We start from the raw sequence: 24,517 nt of genomic DNA, 5'->3' as shown, positions 1-24,517 counted from the left end.
TTCCCACAAATTCAGAATTAAATGGCCAGAGTACGTTCTACTGCTAGGGTTGAACGTGAGGGAGGCGAAGCTGAAGGCTCGGAGACTGTTCCCATCTCCGAAGCAATGCAGCGATCTGGACTAGTAACTTCGGAAGAAATCCCCATTGTTGAAGCAGAACAAGCAACTGCCGAAGCAGAAGAAGAGAACATTGAGGAAAACATTGAGAAAACATTGAGCCACCTGGACTTCGGAAAGTCTACTGTTTCGAAGGCTGATCTCTCCAAGATGGTAAAGTCGGGTTTTTTCAGTGAAAAACAGAAGAAGTTACTTCGCTTCGGGGGGGGGGGAAGAAACTACCCCGAAGCCAGAGAAAGATGAAATAGTTATTTTCAAGAGCTTTCTAAAGGCTGGGTTGAGATTCCCCCTGAATGGAATTATTGCAGAAATATTGAATAGGTTTGGAATCTACTTTCATCAGCTGACTCCTAACGCCATCGTTAGGCTCAATGTTTATATCTGGGCCCTCCGAAGCCAAGCGGTGGAACCGTTTGCGGATAGTTTTTGCCGAGTTCACGAGTTGCACTATTAGACGAAGGCTAGAAAAGATGAATTGCATGACAACTTTGGTTGCTATAATTTTGCTTATCGGAAAACCACAAAGTTTCCTGTAATCAGCTACCGAAGCAAATGGGCAGCAGGTTGGAAGTCGGAATGGTTCTATGTCAAGGTTGAGGATGACAAGGAGAAGCTCGTGCAAAGTCCACTTGAACTAATCTTCGGAGAAACCCGACCTCGTTGCAACATGACACCAGAAGGTCCAACCCAACAAGCGTTGGATGAGTTCAGAATTATTTCAGAGCATATCAGTACAAGAGACCTGGTACAGGAGTTTTTGGCTTTCAGGGTTTTTCCTAGTTTAAAAGAATGGGAAATGCCGAAGCTAGAGGGGGAGAAAAAAGAGGGAGAACTTGTACGATTACCTTACTATTTCGAGTTCAAGAAATACTTTAAGACACCTTGCCAAGAGTGGCTGGATACAATTGAAGTAATGTGTAATGAAATACTCGGCAATTACTCCAAAAAAGAAGATCAGTTGATGACTGCGGCCTTCGGCACTCGTCCAAAGCGAAGATTGAACCGAGTGTTGGATGCCCTGGGTTTTGAATACGCTGACTACGAAAATTTGAATAAAAGTGTCGAAGGCCGGAAAAGAAAAAGGGTAGCCGAAGCTTCAAATAAAGATGAGAAGGAACCAGCAAAAAAGAAGAATATTCCGAAGAAAAAGAAAGTATTATCTCCGAAGCGAAAGATATCCGACAAAGAGGAGACCCCCGCATCACCCTCTGCCACTGATGTGGAAGAGATTTTGAAGGTAATGACTGAATCCCTGCCTATGAAGCTAAGTCCATTGGGGCCTCAACTGACGAAGTTTTTTCAGAAGGAAAAGGAGCCCGAACAAACGAAGAAATCAACTAAAACTAAAAGACAAAGAATCATCGCAGTAACAGAAGTCATTGACAAGACACCACCGAGAGCCTCAGCTCAAAAGATACCAGCAGATGAAGAAATAACAAATATTGAAGTCACACCTTCGGAGGTCGCAGCTGCCGAAGCTACCTCAATTGAAGATTTGAACTTGGAAAGCACAATTGAGCATATCGATAAAATACTACTAGACATGGCCACAGAAGAAACTACCACTGCCGCCGAAGGGGCCATGGCCGCAACTTCTGGGAAAGAAAAAGAAATTGCTAACGAAGCTTTAGAGGACGAAGCCTTCATGTTCCAAAATTTAGTTGGACAAGAATTGTCAGAGGCCGAAGTGGAAGAGAATATGCCAAGTCTTGCGGTTATAAGCCAGGAGCACTCCTCTTCGGGGGAATTGACGATGAAAAATTGAACTGTATCCGAGACCATACTGGAGCTAAGATCATCGGTACTCTATCAAAGAGTATCGGTTTTCCGAAGCTGGAAACGGACATCAGCCGCTACCGACGACAACATATCGTTGGTAGTTTATTTTATTCTAATTTCAAGGTGAACTACTTTCCCCTTGTCTTTTATTGTTTTTAACGATGAATACATGTCTAACGAAGATTGTTTACATGTAGAGTATGCTGCTAAGCAAGGCTTTGAAAATGCAGCAAGATTTAGAAGATAAAAAACATGAAGTTATAATTGAAAGCTTAGAGAGCAAAATAAAAGAGCAATCAGCTACTGTTGAAAAGAAAGACTTCGAGCTTCGGACAACTGAAGGTTTATTGACAGAAGCCGAAGCTAAAATAGCAGAATTGAATTCGAAGCTTCTCTATCAATCTGAACAATTCGAGCAGGAAAAACAAGAACTTAGTATGAAACTTGAAGCCGAAGTTCGACAAAATTCGGATTTGAAAAAATTATTGGCAAACCTTCAAGAAAAATGTTTGGAATTTAGCAACAAATGCATTCAACGACTGAGAAAATTTTTCCACTCAGTTGGAGCTAGCAATGAAAAATTCACCCCGTCAGCTGAAGATTTACCAAAGACCTTCGAACATATCGAAGGTGAAATTGATGAGCTTGACGAAGTTATAGCTGGGCATGGTGACTTCTGCGCCTGGGTAGCTTCTCGGGGCACTGCTGCAGCTTTCCTAAAAGCTGGCTGCGATCATGGAAAGATTGTCAATAGGCCCAATTTCACTTTATCACCATCAATCCTAGATGACATTCCTGATCTCGCCCGAAGTATTTCCAATAGATTTGTAAAAATGATATGGACAAAAGGCGGGCGAGAAAAGGCTAGAGACGAAGCTCGGAGTCATCTTGAACCAGTAAAAAATCATACCTTGTGCTTACCTCTTCCTTCAAGCTCGATTTTTACTTACAACAGCTTGATTTATGTAGGATGACGAAGCCGAAGTCGATGATTAAAAAGAATGACGCCGAAGCTAAAATCCCTCGAAGATTAAATAGGAGTATACTGTAGACAGACTCAGGAAACTTTTGAGATAACTTTTGTAAATGTAACTAAACTCGTCTTTAATGAGTTCTGTTCATACCTTGTAATATGCTCTTACCCTTCCATTAATGTATGTGAAGTGCTTTGTTGTGGACGAAATTATCTTTTTTGAGCCGAAAGCGAAAAAACACCTTCCCTTCTTTTCGTACACAGCGAAGCATAGAAGACAACATTTCCCTTTCTTCCGAAGCTCTCCTTTTTGTACGCGAAGAAGCTCTTCTCTTATGCCGAAGCAACCACTTATGCCATGATGATGATTATCCTACATATGCCTGGATGAATGTTTATGAATGCAAATGCTATGATGTAATGTGATGTGCAGATGAATGTCCAAACACATATCCGAAACCATACTCTCAGCCATTATTTTCTTAGAAACAATCACACATCAGCTCTGCATTCCCTTAGGAACGACTTTGGAGCTTCTTCGCCTTTTACTTTCGGCGGAATCAGCGTTGACTTTTCGCTGTAAGCTCTGCATTCCCTTAGGAACGACTTTGGAGCTTCTTCGCCTTTTACTTTTGGCGGAATCAGCGTTGACTTTTCGCTGTAAGCTCTGCATTCCCTTGGGAACGACTTTGGAGCTTCTTCACTTTTTACTTTTCGGCACTCGATGGTGCGTTCTCAGCTTTTACATTTACATTCCTTGGGGGATTTTGGTCTTATAGAACTAAAAAAGGAAATTACATATGATGGCCCCATTAAAAACCTTTCTCCCCCTTTAGAAAGGAAAAGGGTGCCATGAAAAAGAAAAAATTACATCAAGTTACACATAATATCGCCGAAGCTCATCCGCATTCCAAGATCTAGGAATGTCGTTGCCGTCCATATCCTTCAATCTGTATGAACCGGGTCTTGACGAAGATGCTACTAAGAAAGGTCCCTCCCATTTTAACTGCAACTTGCCCACTGTGTCTGGGTTGGCCACTCTCCGAAGCACCAAATGACCTGGCTCAATATTCTTTAGCCGAACCTTTCTATCTCGCCATTTGATTGTTTCGGCTTGATATTTATTGATATTCTCTACAGCTTGAAGCCTGATCCCTTCTAAAGCATCTTTTTCCACAGAATAAGCATCTTCAGAACCTGATTCTGCCGAAGCTACTACTCTTATTGATCCAGTTTTAGCTTCCTCCGGAGTTATTGCTTCGTCACCGAATAATAACTTGAATGGAGTAAAGCCTGTAGACCTTGATGTTGTTGTATTGTGGCTCCACACCACTTTGGTTAACTGATCTGGCCACTTTCCCCTGGGTTCATTGAAGATTAACTTCATTATTCCTGTCATTATAATGCCATTGACTCTTTCAACGAGCCCATTTGACTCCGGATGTCTGACTGATGCAAAATGGATCTTCGTACCAATTTGATCACAGAAATATCTGAAAGCTTCGGAGTCGAACTGTGTTCCATTATCCACAGTGATGGCCTTTGGTACCCCGAAGCGACAAACAATATTCTGCCAGAAAAACTTTTGAATGGTGGCCGAAGTTATTGTGGCTAAAGGCTTTGCCTCAATCCATTTGAAAAAATATTCCACAGCCACTACAACATATCTTAAGTTCCCTTGGGCCGGTGGTAATGGACCCAACAAATCAAGGCCCCACCTTTGCAATGGCCAGATGGGTTGTATGAGCTGTGTTAAGGACGAAGGCTGTTTTTGATCTCTTGCACATTTCTGACAACCTTCACACTTTTGAACTAATTCCGCTGCATCCGAAGCTGCCTTCGGCCAATAAAACCCTTGGCGGAAAACTTTTCCAAGTAACGGCCTAGATCCAATGTGAGATCCACACAAGCCTGCATGTATTTCTTTCATCAACTCTATGCCTTCGGTTCTAGATAAACACTTGAGTAACGGAGCACAAACTCCATGCTTGTACAACTCCCCTTCTATCATGACATATGGACGAGCTCTTGCCTCTATCCTCCTGTTATAAGTTTCGTCATCTGAAAGGAATTTACCCTAAAGGTAAGAGATGATCTCAGTTCTCCAATCTTCGCTATAAACAGGAGATATATTGAGGACTGCTCTTTCAAGAAGTTCCACCGATGGTGCTTTTATTGTTTCGAAGAAGACATCCGAAGGTAAGGGCAGCCCCTGTGCTGCTGACTTAGCTAGCAAATCAGCATGCTCATTTTGTCCTCGGGGGATATTTTTGACAGAAAATCCTTCGAAGGAAGCTTCGACTCTTCGAACCATGTCCAGATATTTTTCAAGCTTCGGATCTTTAGCCTTGCAACTCTTGTCGATATGACCCGAAACAACCTGGGAATCAGTTTTAAGAATGGCCCTTCTGATTCCCATTGCTTTTAGCTTCCGAAGACCCAAAAGCAGGGCTTCGTACTCAGTAATATTGTTTGTACAACTGAAATCAAGTCTTGTCGCATAACAAGTTTTAACTTTGGATGGCGAAACCAACACAGCAGCTGCTCCTGCCCCGAAGGTTCCCCAAGACCCATCGCAAAACACTGTCCATACTTCGGCATCTTTATTTGTTTCTTCATCCTGAGCCCCTGGCGTCCAGTCAGCAATGAAGTCTGCTAACGCCTGAGACTGGATCGAAGATCTATGCACATAATCAATGCAAAATTCATTGAGCTCTGCAGCCCATTTTCCAATTCGCCCAGTAGCTTCTCTATTTCTCATAATATCCTTCAACGGCTGCGAAGAAGGAACAACAATATTGTACGCTTGAAAGTAATGTCGAAGCTTCCTGGATGCCATCAAAACAGCATATAACACCTTCTCTAATTCTGTATAATTTTTCTTTGATATACTAAGAACTTCAGATACAAAATACACTGGGACCTGCTTCTTGACTTGGTCATCAAACTTCTCCTGGACAAGTGCTGCACTTACCGCTGAGTGCGAAGCTGCCACATATAATAACAAAGGAGCCCCTGGCGTTGGTGGAGTTAATGTTGTTAAATCTATCAGATATTGCTTCAGTTCCTCGAAGGCTTTTTGTTGGCTTGGTCCCCATTGAAAGACTTCGGCTGATTTCAGCACTTCGAAGAATGGTAAATTTCTTTCTGCTGATCTGGATATAAATCTATTGAGAGATGCCAACCTCCCTGTTAATCTTTGGGCCCCTTTTTTTGTAGTTGGTGGCTCCATTCGAAGTATAGCTTCAATTTTACTTGGATTAGCTTCAATTCCCTTTGTTGAAACCAAGCATCCAAGAAATTTCCCCTTCTTTACTCCGAAGACACATTTTTCTGGATTCAACTTTAAACCAGCTTGTCTGAAACTGGCGAAGGTCTCCTGCAAATCAGCAATATGATTTTCCTGTTTCGTGCTTTTTACAATGATGTCATCAACATAAGTTAGCACATTTCTGCCTATCTGAGACTGGAGAACCTTCGCAGTCATTCTGCTGAAACTTCCTCCAGCGTTTTGAGCCCCTCAGGCATCCGAAGATAGCAATATGTGCCACTTGGGGTTATGAAGCTAGTCTTCGGCTCATCTTCCTTCTTCATCCAGATTTGGTGGTAGCCTGAGTAACAGTCTAGCAGACTCATGAGCTCTGAAGAAGCTGCTGCATCAACTAAAGAGTCTATCCTTGGCAATGGGAATTCGTCCTTCGGACAAGCCTTGTTGAGATCTGTAAAATCGATACACATTCGCCACTTGCCATTGGCCTTTTTTACCATAACAGTGTTAGCTAGCTATTCTGGGTACTTTACTTCTCTGATAACTCCTGCACTGAGGAGTCTTTTGACTTCATTACGAGCACCTTCGGCCTTATCATCAGACATTTTCCGAAGCCTCTGCTTTCTGGGTCTGAAGGATGGGTCAACATTGAGCGAGTGTTCAATAACATCCCTATTGACTCCGCAAAGATCATTGGCTGACCATGCAAAATCATCTTTGTTGTTGAACAAAAACCTTATCAAGGTTTTCTCCTGTTCTTCGGATAATTGAGAGCCCAACAACACCTTCTGCTCTGCTATGTCCTCACATAAGAGCATGGGCTTCGGCTGATCTGCTGAAGCTGCTTTCTCCCTTCTGAATTTGTACTGTTGACAAGCTTCAGCTCCATCTATGTTATGGATTGCTTTTGAGTCAGTCCAGTTTCCCTCGGCCTTTCTGGCAGCTTATTGACTTCCATGAATAGCAATAGGTCCTTGATCCGAAGATATCTTCATGCAAAGGTAAGCAGGATGAAGGATTGCTTCGAAAGCGTTGAGGGTGCCACGACCAATAATTGCATTGTAAGGGTATTCCATGTCAACAATATCAAACACAACTTGCTCAGTTCTGGTGTTGTTGATGAATCCGAAGGTCACTGGCATGGTGATCTTGCCCAGTGCTACAATCTGTCTTCCTCCGAAGCCACAGAGAGGGTGTGTAGCATCGTGAATCTTATCTTCTGGCTCTTGCATTTGTCTGAAGGCCTTAGCAAATATGATATCAGCTGCACTGTCTGTATCAATCAAGACATTGTGGACCAGAAACCCTTTGATGACGCAAGAAATAACCATAGCATCATTATGAGGAAAATCCTTGAGCTGAAGATCCTCTTGGGAGAAGGTGATTGGAACGTGGGACCACCTTGACTTGATGAAGGGTCCCTGCACTCCAACATGTTGTACCCTTCTCTGCGCCTCCTTCTTTTGCTTTTTGTTGGCTGGCTCTGAGCTCGAACCACCTGTTATTGGGAGCACCAGCTTCGGGGCCGAAGCAGCTCCAGCTTGAATGTTAGACGAAGCCATCAGCTCAAAAAAGTGGAAGTGAGTTCACCGGAGGTGGGCGCCAATGTTGGGGACTTGTTCTCAAATGCTATGAATCAAGAACAAGGCAACATAAAATGTTAAATTATAATATCCTTCGTTCAACGAAGCATTATTCCCTTGGGGATAATGGATTCTGGACGAAGGCGGACGACAATACGATTACGAAGGTTGAGTTTTCGTAATTGCATGTTGATAAATTATACGAAATGACATAACATATAGAGTATCAGAGGTAAATGAATCATATTATATCAATTAATATATTTAAGTATTGGATACAATTGTACCTCTGCCTTGGCAAAGGTTGATTTCCAGACGATGCGATGGCAAAAAATACCCCCAAAAGCGTGAACAGTAGAGGAATACTGTTCACTATTTATAGGCGCAGGACCCAGACTGTGAGAATTTACAACCGTGCCCTTCATGAAAGTTAAAATAACGACTCAAACGCTTATGGACTAAAAGGTCTTTCTACTTTTAAGTCGGTTCATAATTCCGAAGCTTTATGAAGAGCAAGCTTCGGTCATCGCACGCGGACAGCTTCAGCCGAAACTGCTTCTTCCTTCAAGACCTTCGGCGTGACGAAGCATAGCCCCAACAGGATGTTTTTCTATATTTACGTTAAACTTTAGCACTTGCATTCAAACACTACTTTCGTCTCAAAGTTTATTAGTCTTCCATTCGCCTTCCTAGCAGGCTGCAAGCCATTTATAATTGGGTAAATTCCTATGCCATCTGAAAATATACTCGTTCCTTATGTGTCAATGACATACAAAAATTTTCATATATAATTAGTCTTATTACTAGTCAACAATTAATATGGATTTTAAATTTATTTAATTTAATTAAATAAAACGCATACAAAACCGTATTAAATCTAACCGGCACAACAACCTGGTAAAAAACCAATCAAACCGTGCGCAATTTTCCACTTGACCCACGTCCGGCCAAGCCGGCGTGCGCTCGTCTCGCTTTCCCACTGCCTTGCACGTGTTGCCTTCCCTGTGTGGCTGGACTGCTCGAGGGAGGCTGGTCCACGACGTTCAACTATATTTATTCTGGTGCTTTATTAATTCAACAAGCTGTGCTTTTGCAGCTATGAGCAGAGCTGCAGAAGGAACGGAGCTGAGGTTTTGGTGCTTTAAGGCGAACATAAAACTTGGACCTCTCATATAAATATAATATTTTGTATATAATATATATAATTTTATATTATATCGATAACAATTAATTTGATATCAAGATATTATACCAAATAAATTTTATAATACCTCAAAAGTTTCTTTTACCATTTTTGAGACAAAGTCATCAATAATTGTGTTGATATAAATTTTATCTAATAATCTTTTCTCATTCTCAAACGTACGGTGGCCAAATGATTCAATCGTTCTTGAGAGATTGTAGACCTTAAATAGTTCTTCAATTATTTCAATATCGGGAAACTCCTTTCATTTGATGCCACCATCATACATGTATAGTAAATAAGTTTTGATAAGTTATAGAAACATTAGGATATGAATTTATCTTATCGACATATTCAAATATCTCCATAGAAGATATGTGTAGTTTTGTCAAGCTTAACTTTAAAATTCTCAACTTAAAGATTAGATTATTTAACTTAACATTATGTATCAAGTTAGCTATACAATTAACCGTAAGAGATTAGACCCTAATTTTGGAGGCATGAGGCGGCCGTCCGGATGGCCCTAGGCTTAGAGTTACAGCCGGCCCTCCACCGGGTTGCATTGCACATCTAGAAAACGAGGGTTGCGAACGCATCATCATAGGAGAGAGATTCAATCGAATCAGGTCCACGGCGGTCATGTTTTTAAATTTGCGCAGGCGCAGCATGCTTTTTGCATCATCATATAGGGCCTGTTTGTTTATCCCAATAGATTATATAATCTGGATTATTTTTGGAGGATTATATAATCTGGATTATATAATTTGGATTATATAATCTGAGTAGTCTTGTTTGTCTACCTAGATTATCTGGCGTGTTTCTGTTGGGCGGCGGGCTTCTCCGATCCGATAGGCGCAAAAACGATTCGGTAGATTATAATGGCAATGGTGGGTAATTTCTAGGAAACTTGAAAGGGTAGTAGGGAAGTGTGAAAAAAATAATCTGAAATAAGCACCTCCTCACTTGCTTATGGATTATCATAATCCAAGGGGTTAGATTATATAATCTGGGCAAATAAGCTAGACTGTTTGTTTGCCTCTTAGGATTATTTAATCCAGATTATATAATTTGGGGGGTAAACAAACATGCCCATAGTACCATGTCGCCCAGTTAAAAATTAACCTACTATTTTTTTTACTTCTGCTAGGATAATTTATGCGGTGACGAAAATTTCAAAACACCCCAGAAGACATACTTTGAGAAGACCATCGTTAAGCCGCCTGACGTGACACGCGTGCCAAATATAAAACGAAATTTCTCTGAGACCATGACAACCGTGGACGGACATGTCACCACTCACCACGCTTAAAATTTTAACCATTCAAGTGACCCACATCCTATATCTCTCACACATGCTAGCATTTAAAATTCTATAACGGATAGTTGTATTTTACGTAATTTTATATATCAGTTTTGGACATTGTGAGAAGATAGTAGACTGGAATAGCCTAAGCCGCCGGACTTTTACCTCTCTGAAAATGTAACCGTTGGTATGCATGCCAACTACGACAACAAAATTATATGAGCCGACGACAGCCATGAACAGACATGCCACTGCGCTTAAATTCCCGGGCAGTGCAAACGGGAAAACAAATTGACCGCCTGCACGTGACCGGTGAGCCTCCCAAAACAGCAAGCAGGGCGATTATAAATGTATTTAACCGCGAAAATAGGGGCCTCCCAGTCCCAGCCCAGCCAGGTGAGATCCCGTTCCCGTCGCCCGTCTTCCGTACCGTCACTACTCTGCTCTCGCCGCACGCCATCCTATTCACACCCAACACAGACTACGTCACAGACGTGTGGGTCTAGAGTGATGTGGGTCCCGTAAGACAGTGGAATACGAGGAGGAAACCAGAGTCGCGAAGCGCGCGGTCATCACCGCTGTCAAGGCAGCACCAAAGCGTTCACCGCAGCGGGCAAGTAAAACCAGCAAGCGAAAATACAAGAAAAGATAGCGAGGAGAAGAAGGCAGCAGCAAGTAGTAGAGGAAGAGGCGCCCGAATACCACGGTGCCTCCGCCTCGACCGCCCCCCGGGCTCCGACGCCCTTCCTCACCACCGTGCCTTGCTCCTCCTCCTGCTGCTGCGCTCCGCCGCGGAGCCCTAGGCGGAGCTGCGGACCCCGTGACCCCCCGCGGCACCGCCCCGGAGCTCGGCGGAGGCGGCGGGCACGTCCTCCTCATGCCTTTGGCGCCCCGGTCGGAGCCGATCGGTGGCCGCCTGAGGAGACGCAGCAGCTCGGCGGGCGCCGGCGGAGAGGCGGCGGGCACGTCCTCCTCATGCCTTTGGCGCCCCGGTCGGAGCCGATCGGTGGCCGCCTGAGGAGACGCAGCAGCTCGGCGGGCGCCGGCGGAGAGGCGGCGGGCGCGGAGGTGGAGGCGGAGGCGGAGGAGGAGGAAGGGGAGAATGGCGCTCTTCCGCAAGTTCTTCCTCAAGAAGACCCCGGATCGGCTGCTCGAGATCTCCGAGAACGTCTACGGTATAATGCTCGCCACTCTCCGTCGAGCTGTTTCGTGCGGGTGTGACATTCGGATGATTTTAGGCTCCCGCTTGGTTTTGGAGTTTTGGTGAAGTGCTTTTTATTTGTATGTTGAGTTTAACTGAGCTGAAATTCGGCGCGGTTGGAAGCACAAGCGTTCCAGTAAGCAGCTAGATTTTTAGTAAATTTCGAATTGGATTCTGAAGCATCCATTTGGTGTGTTTGTGGGTATGGAGCCGTGGAAGCCGTCTTAGATTTAGCTGCATTTGGCTCTCATCGCCTTATTTGATGGTGTTTCTGGATGTTTGCTCTTTAGGAAGCTTTGGGTTTAACTGCATTTGTCTTAAATTGGCATGTTCATCTCGACCCCTACCCTGGCCACAAATTTAATTGTTTAATCATGTTAACTAGAATGGTGCGCTTATTCATTGAAATAAAGCGAACCAAATATTTGAGTTCTGTTGAAATTTGAAATTATAGGACATTTGCAATTGTTGAAATGAGATGCTACTAGTCTGATGTGCTATGTACCTTTTCGATTTGGTTAATACTAGGTGACTAATGCAATGATATGTATGCCTTTTCAGTGTTTGACTGTTGCTTCTCGACTGATTCCATGGGTGAGGATGAGTATCGGGATTACTTGAGTGGCATTGTCGCGCAATTGCAGGAATTTTTTCCGGACACATCACTTATGGCATCCAATTTTTGGTCTGGGGACAAAAGAAGCCGGATATCAGATATTTTATCTGAGTATGACATGACAGTAATGGACTACCCACAACAGTATGAAGGATGTCCGTTGCTTCAGCTCGAGATGATCCACCATTTCTTGAAATCATGTGAAAATTGGCTATCAGTGGAAGGACAACATAACATGCTTTTGATGCATTGCGAGAGAGGGGGTTGGCCAGTGCTTGCATTCATGTTGGCCGGACTGCTTTTGTATCGCAAAATATATACTGGCGAGCAGAGGACACTAGAAATGGTCTACAAGCAGGCTCGCAGGGACTTTATACAGCAGTTCTTTCCCTTGAATCCCCAGCCTTCACATTTGAGATATCTGCACTATATAACAAGACAAGGAGGTGGTTCAGAATGGCCTCCTATTAGCAGACCCCTCATCTTGGATTCAATAGTTCTCCATGTTGTTCCGCGGTTTGACACAGATGGTGGTTGTAGGCCATACTTGATTGTACATGGGCAAGACTCAAGTCCTGGTAACAAGAGTGCAAAGGTCCTTTATGAGATGCCAAAAACAAAGAAGCACCTTCAGCGTTATGGACAGGTGACTGTCTCCTAAATTACTAGTATGTTTATACCCAAATCCAAAATCTACTGACATATGGTTGCAATGCAGGCAGAGGTTCCCATAAAATTAAGTGTGTCCTGCCATGTTCATGGAGATGTGGTACTTGAATTCATCCATATTGGCGATAATATAGAGAATAAGGAAACAATGTTCCGGGTCATGTTCAACACTGCATTCGTTCAATCAAACATCCTTGAACTGAATCGTGATGATATTGATGTTGCTTGGAATGTGAATAATCAGTTCCCAAGGGACTTTCGAGCTGAGGTGCTTAAACTCATCTGTCCTTCTATGCCTTTTACTTTCTTTCTCTGTATCTATGCACCATGAAATCTTAAATATATTTTTTTCTCTCAAAAAAAATCTTAAATATAGCTCAAATTTTGAACCAGGTACACTTTTCAGACCCTGTTTCATTTAAGCCTGCTGCTACCATCGAGGAGGTAGCTGATGATGGAGACGAGACTGATGTTGCTTCGGTAGACACAGGAGAGGAGTTTTATGAAGCAGAGGAGTATTGGCATGATGCTAGAAAAGACCCAGCAACTCATTCAATTGATGGTGGAATATCATTAAATGACATTGCAGAATTTGATGGTGGGGCAACAACTGAAGAAAGGAGCAGCCTAGAGAAGCACCGATCTGATGAGGGTGTGAAGATTGCTGTCTCCCAGAATTTTGGTAGTATGAATGAAAAAGTGGCAATTGCACCTACCTCAAGTTTTGAGAATCAAGAAGGATTGCAGCAGCCTCGTGAAGTTCTTCCAAATGCTAAACTAAGCAAAAATAATGATCAAGAGAACAGTGATGTGCATGATATACAGGTGGTTGCTACATCTGTTGATTCAGAGGGACACAAGTTTGGATCTACCGGTCAGGAGGACACGAAAGGTGTAATTGCACAAACTTTAGTCACGACAGTCGATCTAAGTGGCAGTGATGGAATTCACTGCCAGACTGATGAACAAACAAAAATGTCAGAATACCCTGATTTGGACTACACTGCTTTTGGCTCTCCTAGAAGTTTGTCACGTACAGATGGGGATGCCCACATGAGAACTAAGAAAAATGAAGGGTTGCAGAATGGTGATATTAAGATTATCACTGAGAACACAATAAGTGTGGACAACGAGCTAGTGATCTATGAAGAGAAAACTATAGTTGTCAATGGTAATGCAATACAGGTAGTAAAAAACGTTGTCAATGAAGAGAGCATCGCGGCTAAGATAGGCAAACCAATTACTGAGAGTAGGACCTCATTGGACAATGACAATGGCAAGATTCAAACTGCTAAACCTTCTGATATAGCCAATGGCAAATTGGATGGGTGTAGATTAGAATCTTGCCTTGAAACCGTGCCTACCAAGAAAACCACTGTCCATGACAGAATTGTTGTCTTACCAGCCACTGGAGTAGCAACTGAGATAAAAGCCAAGCAAGAGGTGCTTGTTGACAAACAGGATTTTGGTATAGTTCTTCCTCAAAGTCGAACAGTAGCCAGGGCTAGGAGTCCGAGGCTTGGAAGTGATGACCGAGGGCAAATCCCTGATAAAGCTGTGTTATCAGTATTGAAGGAGATGGTAGTAGGCAATGCAAAGATGGAAGATCAACCAAAGCTTGCCAAACCAAAAATAATGCGTAGATGGATCTCACCAAAGAAGGAATCTGACGCTACCTCTGTGCGCAGACCATCTCACCCTCCATCTAGATACTACAGTTCACCAGCTGCACTAGGTATTCGATCCATATCTACAGATGGTAAAATCAGCGTTGTGAATGATGCACCTTTATTATCACTAAAACAACCATATGGCAGCAACTTGACACGAGAAGCAACATCTGCACAGTCTGCTCCATCGCCTCCACAAAAATCCTTGTTACTAGGTGCACAAAGTGCATCAAGAAGCCAGGTTTCTCCACCGCCACCGCCTCCACCTCCACCTGCAACCAACTATTCTTCAAGTTCTACGCCTATGCACATGGGGTTAGCTTCAACAGGTTTGTCAAACTTACCTCAAGGTGCTTCTCCACCTAGGTCACCGGTAGCACAAAAACATGCATTTGCCCCTCCCGCTCCTCCCCCGCCCCCACCTCCACCCCCGAGGTCAGGTGTAGGTGGAAATACTCCACCTCCGCCTCCTCCAAGGCTAAATAACAGTGCAATCGCTCCACCGCCACCCCCATCCACCATAACACGATCAAGTGCTCCTCCTCCACCACCACCACCACAATCAATGTCACGTTCTGCTCCTCCGCCACCTCCGCCGCCACCACCATCATTGTGTTCTAATGTTCCATTGCCACCTCTTTCATGCACACTTTCTGCTCCACCTCCTCCGCCGCCACCACCACTACCTTCTATGGCACGTTCAGCAGCACCATCTCCCCCGCCACCTCCTCCTAGCCGAGGAGCACCCCCACCCCTTCCCCTTGGTCGAGGAGCACCTCCACCCCCACCCCCACCACCACCACCTGGCCGAGGAGCACCCCCACCCCCACCTCCTCCTGGCCGGGGAGCATCCCTGCCCCCACCTCCTCCCCCTAGCCGAGGAGCACCCCCGCCCCCACCTCCTCCTGTTTCACGTGCAGGACCTCCACCACCTCCGCCTCCTCCAGGTGCTCGCTGTGGACCTCCACCTCCTCCACCCCCTCCAGGTGCAAGTGCTCCACCTCCACCTCCTCCTCCAGGTGCACGGCCAGGAGCTCCACCACCACCGCCTCCTCTAGGAGCGCGGCCAGGAGCTCCACCTCCCCCACCCCCACCTGGAGGTGGTGGAAGAGGACCTCTACCACCTCGTGCACCAGGTGTGCCAACTCCACCTAGAGCACCAGGTGTACCGCTACCACCAGGAAGTAATCCATCATTAGGCAGAGGACGTGGGGCTGTACGCCCTATGGGATCAGCTATTGGGGCTGCTGCCTCACGCAAGTCAACTTTGAAGCCATTGCACTGGGTCAAAGTGACAAGGGCCCTTCAAGGTAGTCTTTGGGAAGAATTGCAGCGCAACACTGACTCGCAGAGGTATTTTTCTTTATCATACAGAGCATAGTCGTGCACAACATTATGAGCTGTGCAATTAACTTAACAGTGAACTTCTTTCCTGCAGCGTTTCAGAGTTCGATGTATCAGAACTTGAGAGCCTTTTTCCTGCAGCTGTTCCAAAGTCTGATGACAGCTCAAAATCTGAACGTAGAAAATCACTTGGATCAAAACCAGAAAAAGTGCATCTAGTAAGTATTGTTGACAGGTCACTCTTGAAGTATGAGTATGTCAAATGTTTTATATTATTTCCTGAGCCAACATTTTTTCCTGTTTGGTCCTGAATTGTCTATGATTTGGAATTCTGACTACTCAGCTTTAGTTGTTATTGTGATCCGTAGCCAAAGTTAATAAACATTAATAGCTAACATCAAATTACATGCCTTGTAATTTGAACATGGTGAACTACTAATACATCTCTAATTTAGAGTTTTTGGTGACTACTTGTACCCAAAATGTTCTTCTCTTCTCTAAATTATAAATACTGTGGTGCAAAGTTTCAATTATTTAATAGTTTCACCATTTTTCTTTGAGATCTTATATATTTTGACACTTAAAATCTGAATAGATTGAGTTGAGGAGGGCAAATAACACAGAGATCATGCTGACAAAAGTTAAAATGCCACTCTCGGATTTGGTGGTAAGAATGAGGACAGTATACAAGATAAGGTCTCACTATTTTATAATTTCTGACATATTGCCATTTGCCAATGATTGATTTCTCCAGAGTGCAGCTCTCACGCTAGATCAATCTACCTTGGATGTTGATCAAGTGGAGAATCTCATAAAGTTCTGTCCTACGAAAGAAGAAATGGAACTTCTCAAGGTGCACAACACGAGATTATTGCTTTACTGGCATGGTCACCTCATGTTTTAAAATTTTCTTCTTACTCCTTTTTTTTGACAGAATTACACTGGAGACAAACAGATTCTTGGGAAATGTGAACAGGTAATGGCTACATTCTATTAACTACCTAATTGCATATGGTTTCTATGCTCATTACATGCAGCTTGAAGGGCATCAAAGTGAACTCTTATTTTTCATAGAGAAGCTATTCTATCATATTTAGCGGGTGTTTGGTTCTAGGGACTAAAGTTTAGTCCGTGTCACATCGGATGTTTGAATGTCTATTATGAGTAAAAAATATAGTCTAATTATACAGCTGAAGACTAAACACAGAGATTTTTTTGAGCCTAATTAATCCATGATTAGCAAATGTTTACTGTAGCACCACATAAACAAATCATAGACTAATTAGGTTTAATAGGTTCGTCTTATCGTTTAGTCCTCATCTATGTAACTAGACTATATTTAATGTTTCTAACTAGCATCCAAATACCCGATATGACAGTTGACAGGGATTAAAATTTAGTCACTGGAACCAAACATGGTCTTAATATATGGATGGATAGTATGTCGAGAAAATAAAACATCACAGGTAATCACACTAAATATGATATGATATGGCCCTTTGTCATGGTGATTTCCATCGCCAAGTTCCCGTCTTTTGAGCCTTTGTGCTTGATCTTTCATAAGGCCTCTTTTTTCACTGTTAATCATATAACATTTGCATGAGGTAGAACAATAACAGAATGCCCAACTTGGATCTGTTGCCATTTTCAACCTGAAAAGTACACACACTGTTAGCCCCGATAGTGATACTAGCCGGTAGGGGCAAGTTATGCAAGTGGTTAGGATGGAAAGCGAACTGATTTTATGCACCGATGGCGATTCCAGCCGGTAGGGGCAAACAACTTATGGGACTATATCGACAACTACCTCATCCGTTCTAATCCATGCTACAAACAAAGCAAAAGTAGATCCAGTCTACTAGGCACATCCGCTTATATGCAAACCATCCAAATAAACTGCGCATGAACGACTCCAATACTAGGTACGTTACACACTAGCGTTTCTACCACGTTCAACTAAGATAACATGCGAGTAGAGGATCATAGATCATTACCACTAGACGTGCATCACAATGAAAGAAGAGCATAATTCTACGTTCTCGCATATCATCGATAGCAACACGTTCGCCTGTGCTCTTCACGTTTGTTGCCAATCAACACTGCAGCAGCAACAACAACGTCTCCATGGTATCCACACGTGTGGGGATGAAACACTGTGACGCCGGCGTGCTAGCACCATGCGGGTAGTGAGAGGAAGGATGACTACAGCTTAGGCCCCCGCAACCGTAGAGAGAGAAGTGGTGGCGGCGGTTAAGATATCTTTCTCTTATAGCACTCCAGCTCCTTCGTATATATAGACTCCTGCTGGGTTTTATCCTAAAAGTCTATTAGCATTCTTATAGATCATGATTGCGTCTTGGGTATATAATCAACAACACATAGCTTTGTGCCAATTAGATATGACTGATAGCTAAGAGTGTTTACAAGAGGTTATTGTTCTCCTGGCGCAGTTCTTCTTAGAATTGATGAAAGTGCCTAGAATGGAGTCGAAACTGCGAGTATTCTCCTTCAAGATCCAGTTTGGTTCACAAGTTGCTGATCTGAGAAGAAACTTGGATATCATAGACTCTTCTTGTAATGAGGTATGCTAATAATCAGTCACAGTAAACTCCAATTGGTTTTGCATTTTATCTATTGAGTAGAATCCTGCTTTATCAGATCCGAACTTCTCTCAAGTTGAAAGAAATAATGAAGAAAATCCTTCTCCTTGGAAATACTCTGAACCAGGGAACTGCTAGAGGTAACAATAAATTGGCTCTTTTGTTTGCCGTCCAGTTTTGTCAGCAGTTTGATTGACAACAAGATAGTGTAACTCTTTCTTTGTGCAGCTTGTTTCAATAAGCTAAAAAATTAGGTAGAAACTTTGGTAGAGCCTATAATGAGTAGCAATGTTGTTTCACATTGTTGCTTTGTTTGTATCATTCATGTTCTTTTGAAAAACTAATATTCTACAATGCATGTGCTTTGATTAAATTTGTTTACTGCAGAGTACTACTTCCACTTAACATGATAAATGCCAGACTCAAGTAGGACTGTTCTGTGGTTTGTAAACCATAGCTCTATCTTTCCTGAACTTCAGGATGTCATGGCATAATGCTATGTTACATAGCCAGTGCATGTTCTCCATCTTCTACTCGATCAACAGGTGTACAATGTTTCAGTTTAAACCTGTATACTCGTCACCAATGTCTTTAACCAATATTGTTGTCTTTATGCATGCGACCAAGAAGTTGAATAGAATCGAAGACTCAATACACAATGAACTGTATTTTGCATGAAGATGGTCAGATGTTCCGTGAGTGTTGTATGGGATAGGTAGTTGATTCAGCAAATTGTTTTTAGTGCCATGTGAAATGCAGTTGAAGTGTTGAACATTTAGGGTCTGTTTGGTTCAACCGTAGATTCCTGGAAATTTGATTTTAGCTGTGAGCTGTGAGAAAGCTACTGTGTGAGCTGACGTTTGTGGGAAAACTGAAAATTGTTTGGTCGAAACAATTGACAACTATAGATTCTATAAAATCATGCCATCATGACAACTTGGCAGGAGGGACACTGCCCTGGCCTCTTGGATAAGCCGATTCGACAATGGGTAATCGCCGTCGAGGGGGCTGTACGTTGTGCTGTGGGGGCCAAGTGTCGTGGCCCAGAACGTTAGGCCCAAGTGTCGTGGCCCAGAACGTTAGGCCCAAGTGTCGTGGCCCAGAACGTTAGGCCCAAGTGTCGTGGCCCAGAACGTTAGGCCCAAGTGTCGTGGCCCAGAACGTTAGGCTCAAGTGTCGTGGCCATAGTTATGCTTACTTCAGCACGTGCATGGCATCCTACACGAGCAACAACTAAACCGATAGGTGTTGCTTCGTCGGCTTCCATGAGGATGGAGCCTTGTCGTCATCGAACATTGAAGTGGAGACTGAGAAGGTGCTGAAGGGGGCAACTTCAGATGGGAACAGACGACGTGGATGTTGGGGTGAGCAACGCTGAAGGGTCGACGGGGAACAGGTGCGATGGTTCTGGGACAATCACGTCACAGACCACTGGAGTCGGGCTTAAGGAGGTGGTAGCAACCCTAGCCGTTGTTGGGAGGTGTTGTCGGGTGGGAGTCGAGCGACGAGTTAGGCAGGGGCCTCCAAATAGAAAAGAAAATGATTTGATCCTATAAATAGCAGCAGATGGGTAATATTTTGGAAACTTTAGATGGCGAAATTCTGAAAAATTGAGGGTGAGAGGAGGTCATGGAAAAATAGACTGTTAGGAATATATTCACCTTTTGTACCCTTTAGTTTGGATTCTAGATTTTTGACAGTGGATCTGGCTCATAAAGCTGAACCAAAGGGACCATTAATCTGCTTAGTACACCAAAAAAAAAAAATTAAAATACTAGGTTCTTGTTAGAGAATTCTTTGAATTTTCAATGATTATAAACTATTTATGTTAGCCTGCCCCAACTTGCTTGGAACTAAAAGCCTTTGCTGTTGCTGTTGTATATACTATTTATGTTATGAGGCTAGTCTTTAGCTTTGTGGCTATATTTGCTTACAGGGGCTGCGGTTGGCTTCCGGTTGGACAGTCTTCTAAAACTTACAGACACCCGAGCAACAAATAATAAGATGACACTAATGCACTACCTCTGTAAGGTATGGTTCACCTTCTGCTAAAACCGGAGTACTCACATGTGCATGTACTATATAGTACATTTTGTTATGATGGTTATTCGGTTCCCAGTTAGTTGCTTAACTCTAAATGGAACTCATGTTCTTCGTTCTGTTATTTGTTAAATTAAGATCACAAATTTGAAATTTGTGAACATTTGGTGAGCAACATTTGTCCTGAGTACTTCTGTGGGATCCTTATCAGAGTGGATAAAACTTAATGTGGAGATGGTTGGAAACAATTTTCTGGTCTGAAATAAAGCCTTTTTGTTTACTAGGAACGTGAGACTATTAGGTTGTGCATATACTGTGCTTGTGCAGTTTTATGCACTGCTGGAGCCAGCCTTTTGTACAATTATTCCTCTGAACAATTGCACTCAATATTTGCTGTTTTTTTTCTTCTCGAACACCACAGGAGAACTGAGTGTCATTTATTAAGAATGCGTACGAGACCGTACAAATGTACAAGGAAATGGGGGCAACGCCAAGAGGCCCCCTCCTCCTCCTCCTCTGAAACCGAACACTGTTTGAGAATTAGGACTGCAATGTCAATAAGCACTGCTGTTTGACCCATTACTTTGATACACAAAATGGTTAATAATTTCTATGACTCCAGAATCAAATTAGGTTCTTGAATTCATCCAATAGTTTAACAGCATTGGAAATTGCATAACTTTGACAAGTACTGTCTGACACATTAACTTCACCTGAGTATCTAATAGATGCTCTTGAACTCCTATAGCTAACAATTTGATTATGTCTGATTTACTGTAATATGAAGTGATTTTCACATTATTTTTCACACATATATACTGACAATTTCTTGGTTTCAGGTACTTGCTGCAAGATCTCCACAGCTTTTAAACTTCTATGCGGATCTTGTTAGCTTAGACGCCGCATCAAAGGTTTGGGTTTTCCCTTGATATACTATTGGATCATGTAAAATGTAGCAGGCCTTTGCAATATGTACTTTCTTCTAACCGTTAATGTTGAACAGATACAACTAAAAATGTTGGCCGAGGAAATGCAAGCAGTTAGTAAAGGGCTGGAAAAGGTTCAGCTTGAGTATGATGCTTCAGAAAGGGATGGTCCAGTATCCAAAATTTTTCGTGAGGTCAGGACACAATAATCTTGATTTTCAATTCCCATTTTTGATATGTTTGTGGTGTTTGTTGTAACTGGGCTTGTAACCCCCCTTTTCTTAATATAATGAAGCACAACTCTTGCGATTTTGTGAAAAAGAAGAAGCATTGATATGTTTTCTTAGCTAGTATTTTTTAGTGAAAAACACAACCTGACATTGGCGCAAATAAAAACCTTTTTCTTAAAGACTGTGTCCTTTTGGGCCTAGTTGTTTCAAGAATTCCCTCTGCTGCATGGACTGCTCAGAGCCTCCGATAAGCTTTCACTAATTTTGAGTGGGCGCCAGCAAGTCCAAAACACAACACACAAGCTAAAATACATTCCCATCCATGTCACTAGTCCATGCAGATAGATCACCTTTTCTTTTTTTGTGACTGTTCCAAAAGAAAGGTATACACAGTTTAATCTACCTTAGATGCTGAAACTGACATTATAAAGTTGCATTGTGTTCCAATGAAACTGTAGGGTAATTGAGTGCCTCAGTAATCAGTATCTCAATCGCTTCTAAACTGGCATTATTCGCATTGTGTAGAAACTGAAAGAGTTCACCGACAATGCTGGATCTGATGTGCAGTCGTTATCTTCATTGTTTTCTGAAGTGGTATGGTCTCTCTCTCTCTCTCTCTCTCTCTCTCTTTTCTCACAGTACACATGCAATGTGCCCTTCATTTCTTGTTGGTTGAATTTTAAACTTGGTTCCAGGGTAAAAAGGCTGACGCGTTGATCAAGTATTTTGGCGAGGATCCTGTCCGTTGCCCCTTCGAACAAGGTAAGCAGATCTATTTTATTTGAACATGTTCGGTGTAAATTATTATCTGTAGGATTTTGCTGGTTCAAGTAAATATTTGATCCCTGCGGTGACTATTTTTCTGCAGTGATCTCCACCCTCTTAACTTTTGTAACAACATTTCGAAAAGCACATGAGGAGAACCTGAAGCAAGCTGAACTTGAGAAGAAAAAAGCTGAAAAAGAGGCAGAAGCAGAGAAGGCCAAAAACGCACAATTAACTGGCAAAAATGTATTTTCTTTCTTATACTTCGCATTTTTTATGAACTTCATAAGCCATTATATTTATGGGTTTTAAATACTGTCCGCAGCACTCTAAATCATCAAATCCAAGCCGACAAGCTAAGCAAGCCATAGAGAGGACAAGATCTGTAAGCAGACGAGGAAGAGATGCTGGGTGATTATCCCGAATGGCCGGCTATTGTGGCTGTGCTTCTGATCTGCTTGCGAGGCAAATGAACGACCGCATGATGCATTTCTGGCAAGGGGAGTTTCGTGGACGGACGCCGTGGCATCCGTCGGGTGCAGCGCGATCGCATCAAAGAAACTTTACATGATACCAGCTGCGGTATTTTGTGCTGGCATCTCTTCCAACACATCGAAATCGTTTTCTTCAAATTACTAACTAGTTTATTATTACAGGACTCTCACTGGAGAATGCCGGCTTCTTTTTTTATCCATATCGTCCATCAGGGTCCAGTGCTAACTTCTGACTGCTGTAAAGAGGTGCTAACACTGACGCTAACTCCATTCTTTCTTTTGTTTTTTCATGTTAATTGTCCATTCTTTCTAACAACGGTGGTCAAGTAATAGTACAGACTGGTGTTTTGGTGGGAAATTGTAAAAAATAGGCATTAGGGTAGAAAATGTATGGATATAATGTAGGAGTATCAGCCTATCAGGAGTAAATATGAGATGTAAAGCTCAGCCCGTAGTTTAGATGTAAAGTTTTGTACTGAGTATATTCTCACTTTCTAATTTCTATGATCACGATGCAGCGAATGCGTCGTCACACCCAGCGTAGCCAATTCATCAGGGATCTGGAGGAGGCCAGAAAGGACGAAGCGGCGGCGGTGCCGTGTCCTACGGTCCTACCTGTCAGTTGCCGCGGTGTCCTCCTGTCCTGATCCACGTCGCCGCCACTGACAGACTCCTCTCTCACCGTGGCACGAATTGATGAGCCACGAATTGAGGATTGATCAAGGTCTTGGCATCAACAAAGCTGCCAGCGGTTTTTCAGCTTCATTTTAGTTTGTTTATATAGATCTGTGCCTTGATCGAGGTAGGACGATTCCTAGTTAGGCTTTGTTCGTTTACACCAATCCCGCTCTGGATTAGCATGGATTGGAATTAAATCCATACCTCAATCCATGCCCCAAAATAATCCATGACTACTTAATTTTTTTTGTTCGGTTAAACCCATCATGGAATATAAACCAAAGGTTTAGGAATTTTTTAAACTATGGAAGACATGGATTCTATCCATAGCCCATTAGGTATGGAACAAATCCATGAGATATTGCACAAGTTTACATTAGAATCCATGGATCAAAAGAATAACTAGCTTTGAAAGTCACATGGATTTGTTGATGGATTTAATCCCACCATGGGATTGGGTGTGAGATATGGATTCACCCAATCCATATCCGGATTAAATCCATGGTGGGATTATATCCCATGTAACCGAACAAGGCCTTATGAGTTTCAATTTCTTGTACGCCAAGGACTGGATCTGGAACTGCGGTCGGTCGGTTGTAACGTTGCTTTATTATATGGCTTCAAAGAGGCTAGGAAATGAGACTGAGGCGCTAGAAAAGAAGGTTGTGGAGTGGGGTGAGCCCAGTGTGCCGTCCGGCAAGCAGGTAAGTTGGACGACAGTATAGTATAGGTGTGCTCTCCTCTCCACGCGTACAACAGTAGCAAGAATAGCAAATCTCCGTGCGGCTGATGGCTGCTGATTGCGTAGACATCATTCTGGCTTTGTTCGGTTTTGGGTATAGGGTTTATCTCCGTCGTCATCTTTCCTTTTTCTAAAAACCGGAGATAAAACTGGTTCATTAGAAACTCATGTGCTTCCAAACAAGCACTTATTCTCGCTGATATCATCATCAGCTAAGTACGTGTATAACAAAACTTATTAGACTTTATCTAGATTACGCTACTAATTCACACCCCTTTCACAACTCTTAGCAGCTCCCAAGCAACCTTTCTTGCGACATGAAAGTGAAAGGAAAAT

General features: G+C 42.9%; 1 protein-coding gene across 3 annotated transcripts; it reads left to right on the top strand.

Moving 5' to 3' along the window:
* Nucleotides 1-10,812: 10,812 nt before the first annotated feature.
* On the top strand, nucleotides 10,813-23,813 carry LOC103647807 (formin-like protein 5). 3 transcript variants are annotated; one of them, XM_035965477.1, is made up of 20 exons: nucleotides 10,813-11,381; nucleotides 11,969-12,669; nucleotides 12,742-12,960; nucleotides 13,086-15,715; nucleotides 15,801-15,924; nucleotides 16,302-16,373; nucleotides 16,461-16,559; nucleotides 16,641-16,682; nucleotides 18,157-18,288; nucleotides 18,365-18,446; nucleotides 18,694-19,021; nucleotides 20,243-20,337; nucleotides 21,186-21,257; nucleotides 21,350-21,466; nucleotides 22,028-22,096; nucleotides 22,198-22,264; nucleotides 22,371-22,513; nucleotides 22,593-22,849; nucleotides 22,924-23,007; nucleotides 23,280-23,749. In XM_035965477.1, exons 1-11 carry the CDS (start codon nucleotides 11,309-11,311, stop codon nucleotides 18,714-18,716), a joined length of 4,197 nt encoding a protein of 1,398 aa, XP_035821370.1. In that variant the 5' UTR covers nucleotides 10,813-11,308; the 3' UTR covers nucleotides 18,717-19,021; nucleotides 20,243-20,337; nucleotides 21,186-21,257; nucleotides 21,350-21,466; nucleotides 22,028-22,096; nucleotides 22,198-22,264; nucleotides 22,371-22,513; nucleotides 22,593-22,849; nucleotides 22,924-23,007; nucleotides 23,280-23,749. The 3 variants fall into 3 exon arrangements, with proteins under 3 accessions (XP_035821370.1, XP_008670537.1, XP_008670539.1); XM_008672315.4 differs by lacking the exon at nucleotides 18,694-19,021 and having other exon boundaries at nucleotides 23,280-23,813; XM_008672317.4 differs by lacking the exons at nucleotides 21,186-21,257; nucleotides 21,350-21,466; nucleotides 22,028-22,096; ... (3 more) ...; nucleotides 22,924-23,007; nucleotides 23,280-23,749 and having other exon boundaries at nucleotides 18,694-18,851; nucleotides 18,937-19,021; nucleotides 20,243-20,306.
* Nucleotides 23,814-24,517: the final 704 nt, after the last annotated feature.

The sequence above is a fragment of the Zea mays genome, chromosome 2, assembly GCF_902167145.1.
Source record: "Zea mays cultivar B73 chromosome 2, Zm-B73-REFERENCE-NAM-5.0, whole genome shotgun sequence".
Taxonomy (NCBI): Eukaryota; Viridiplantae; Streptophyta; class Magnoliopsida; order Poales; family Poaceae; genus Zea; species Zea mays.
Note: the sequence above shows the minus strand (reverse complement) of the source record. Positions and strands in the feature narration are given on the sequence as shown.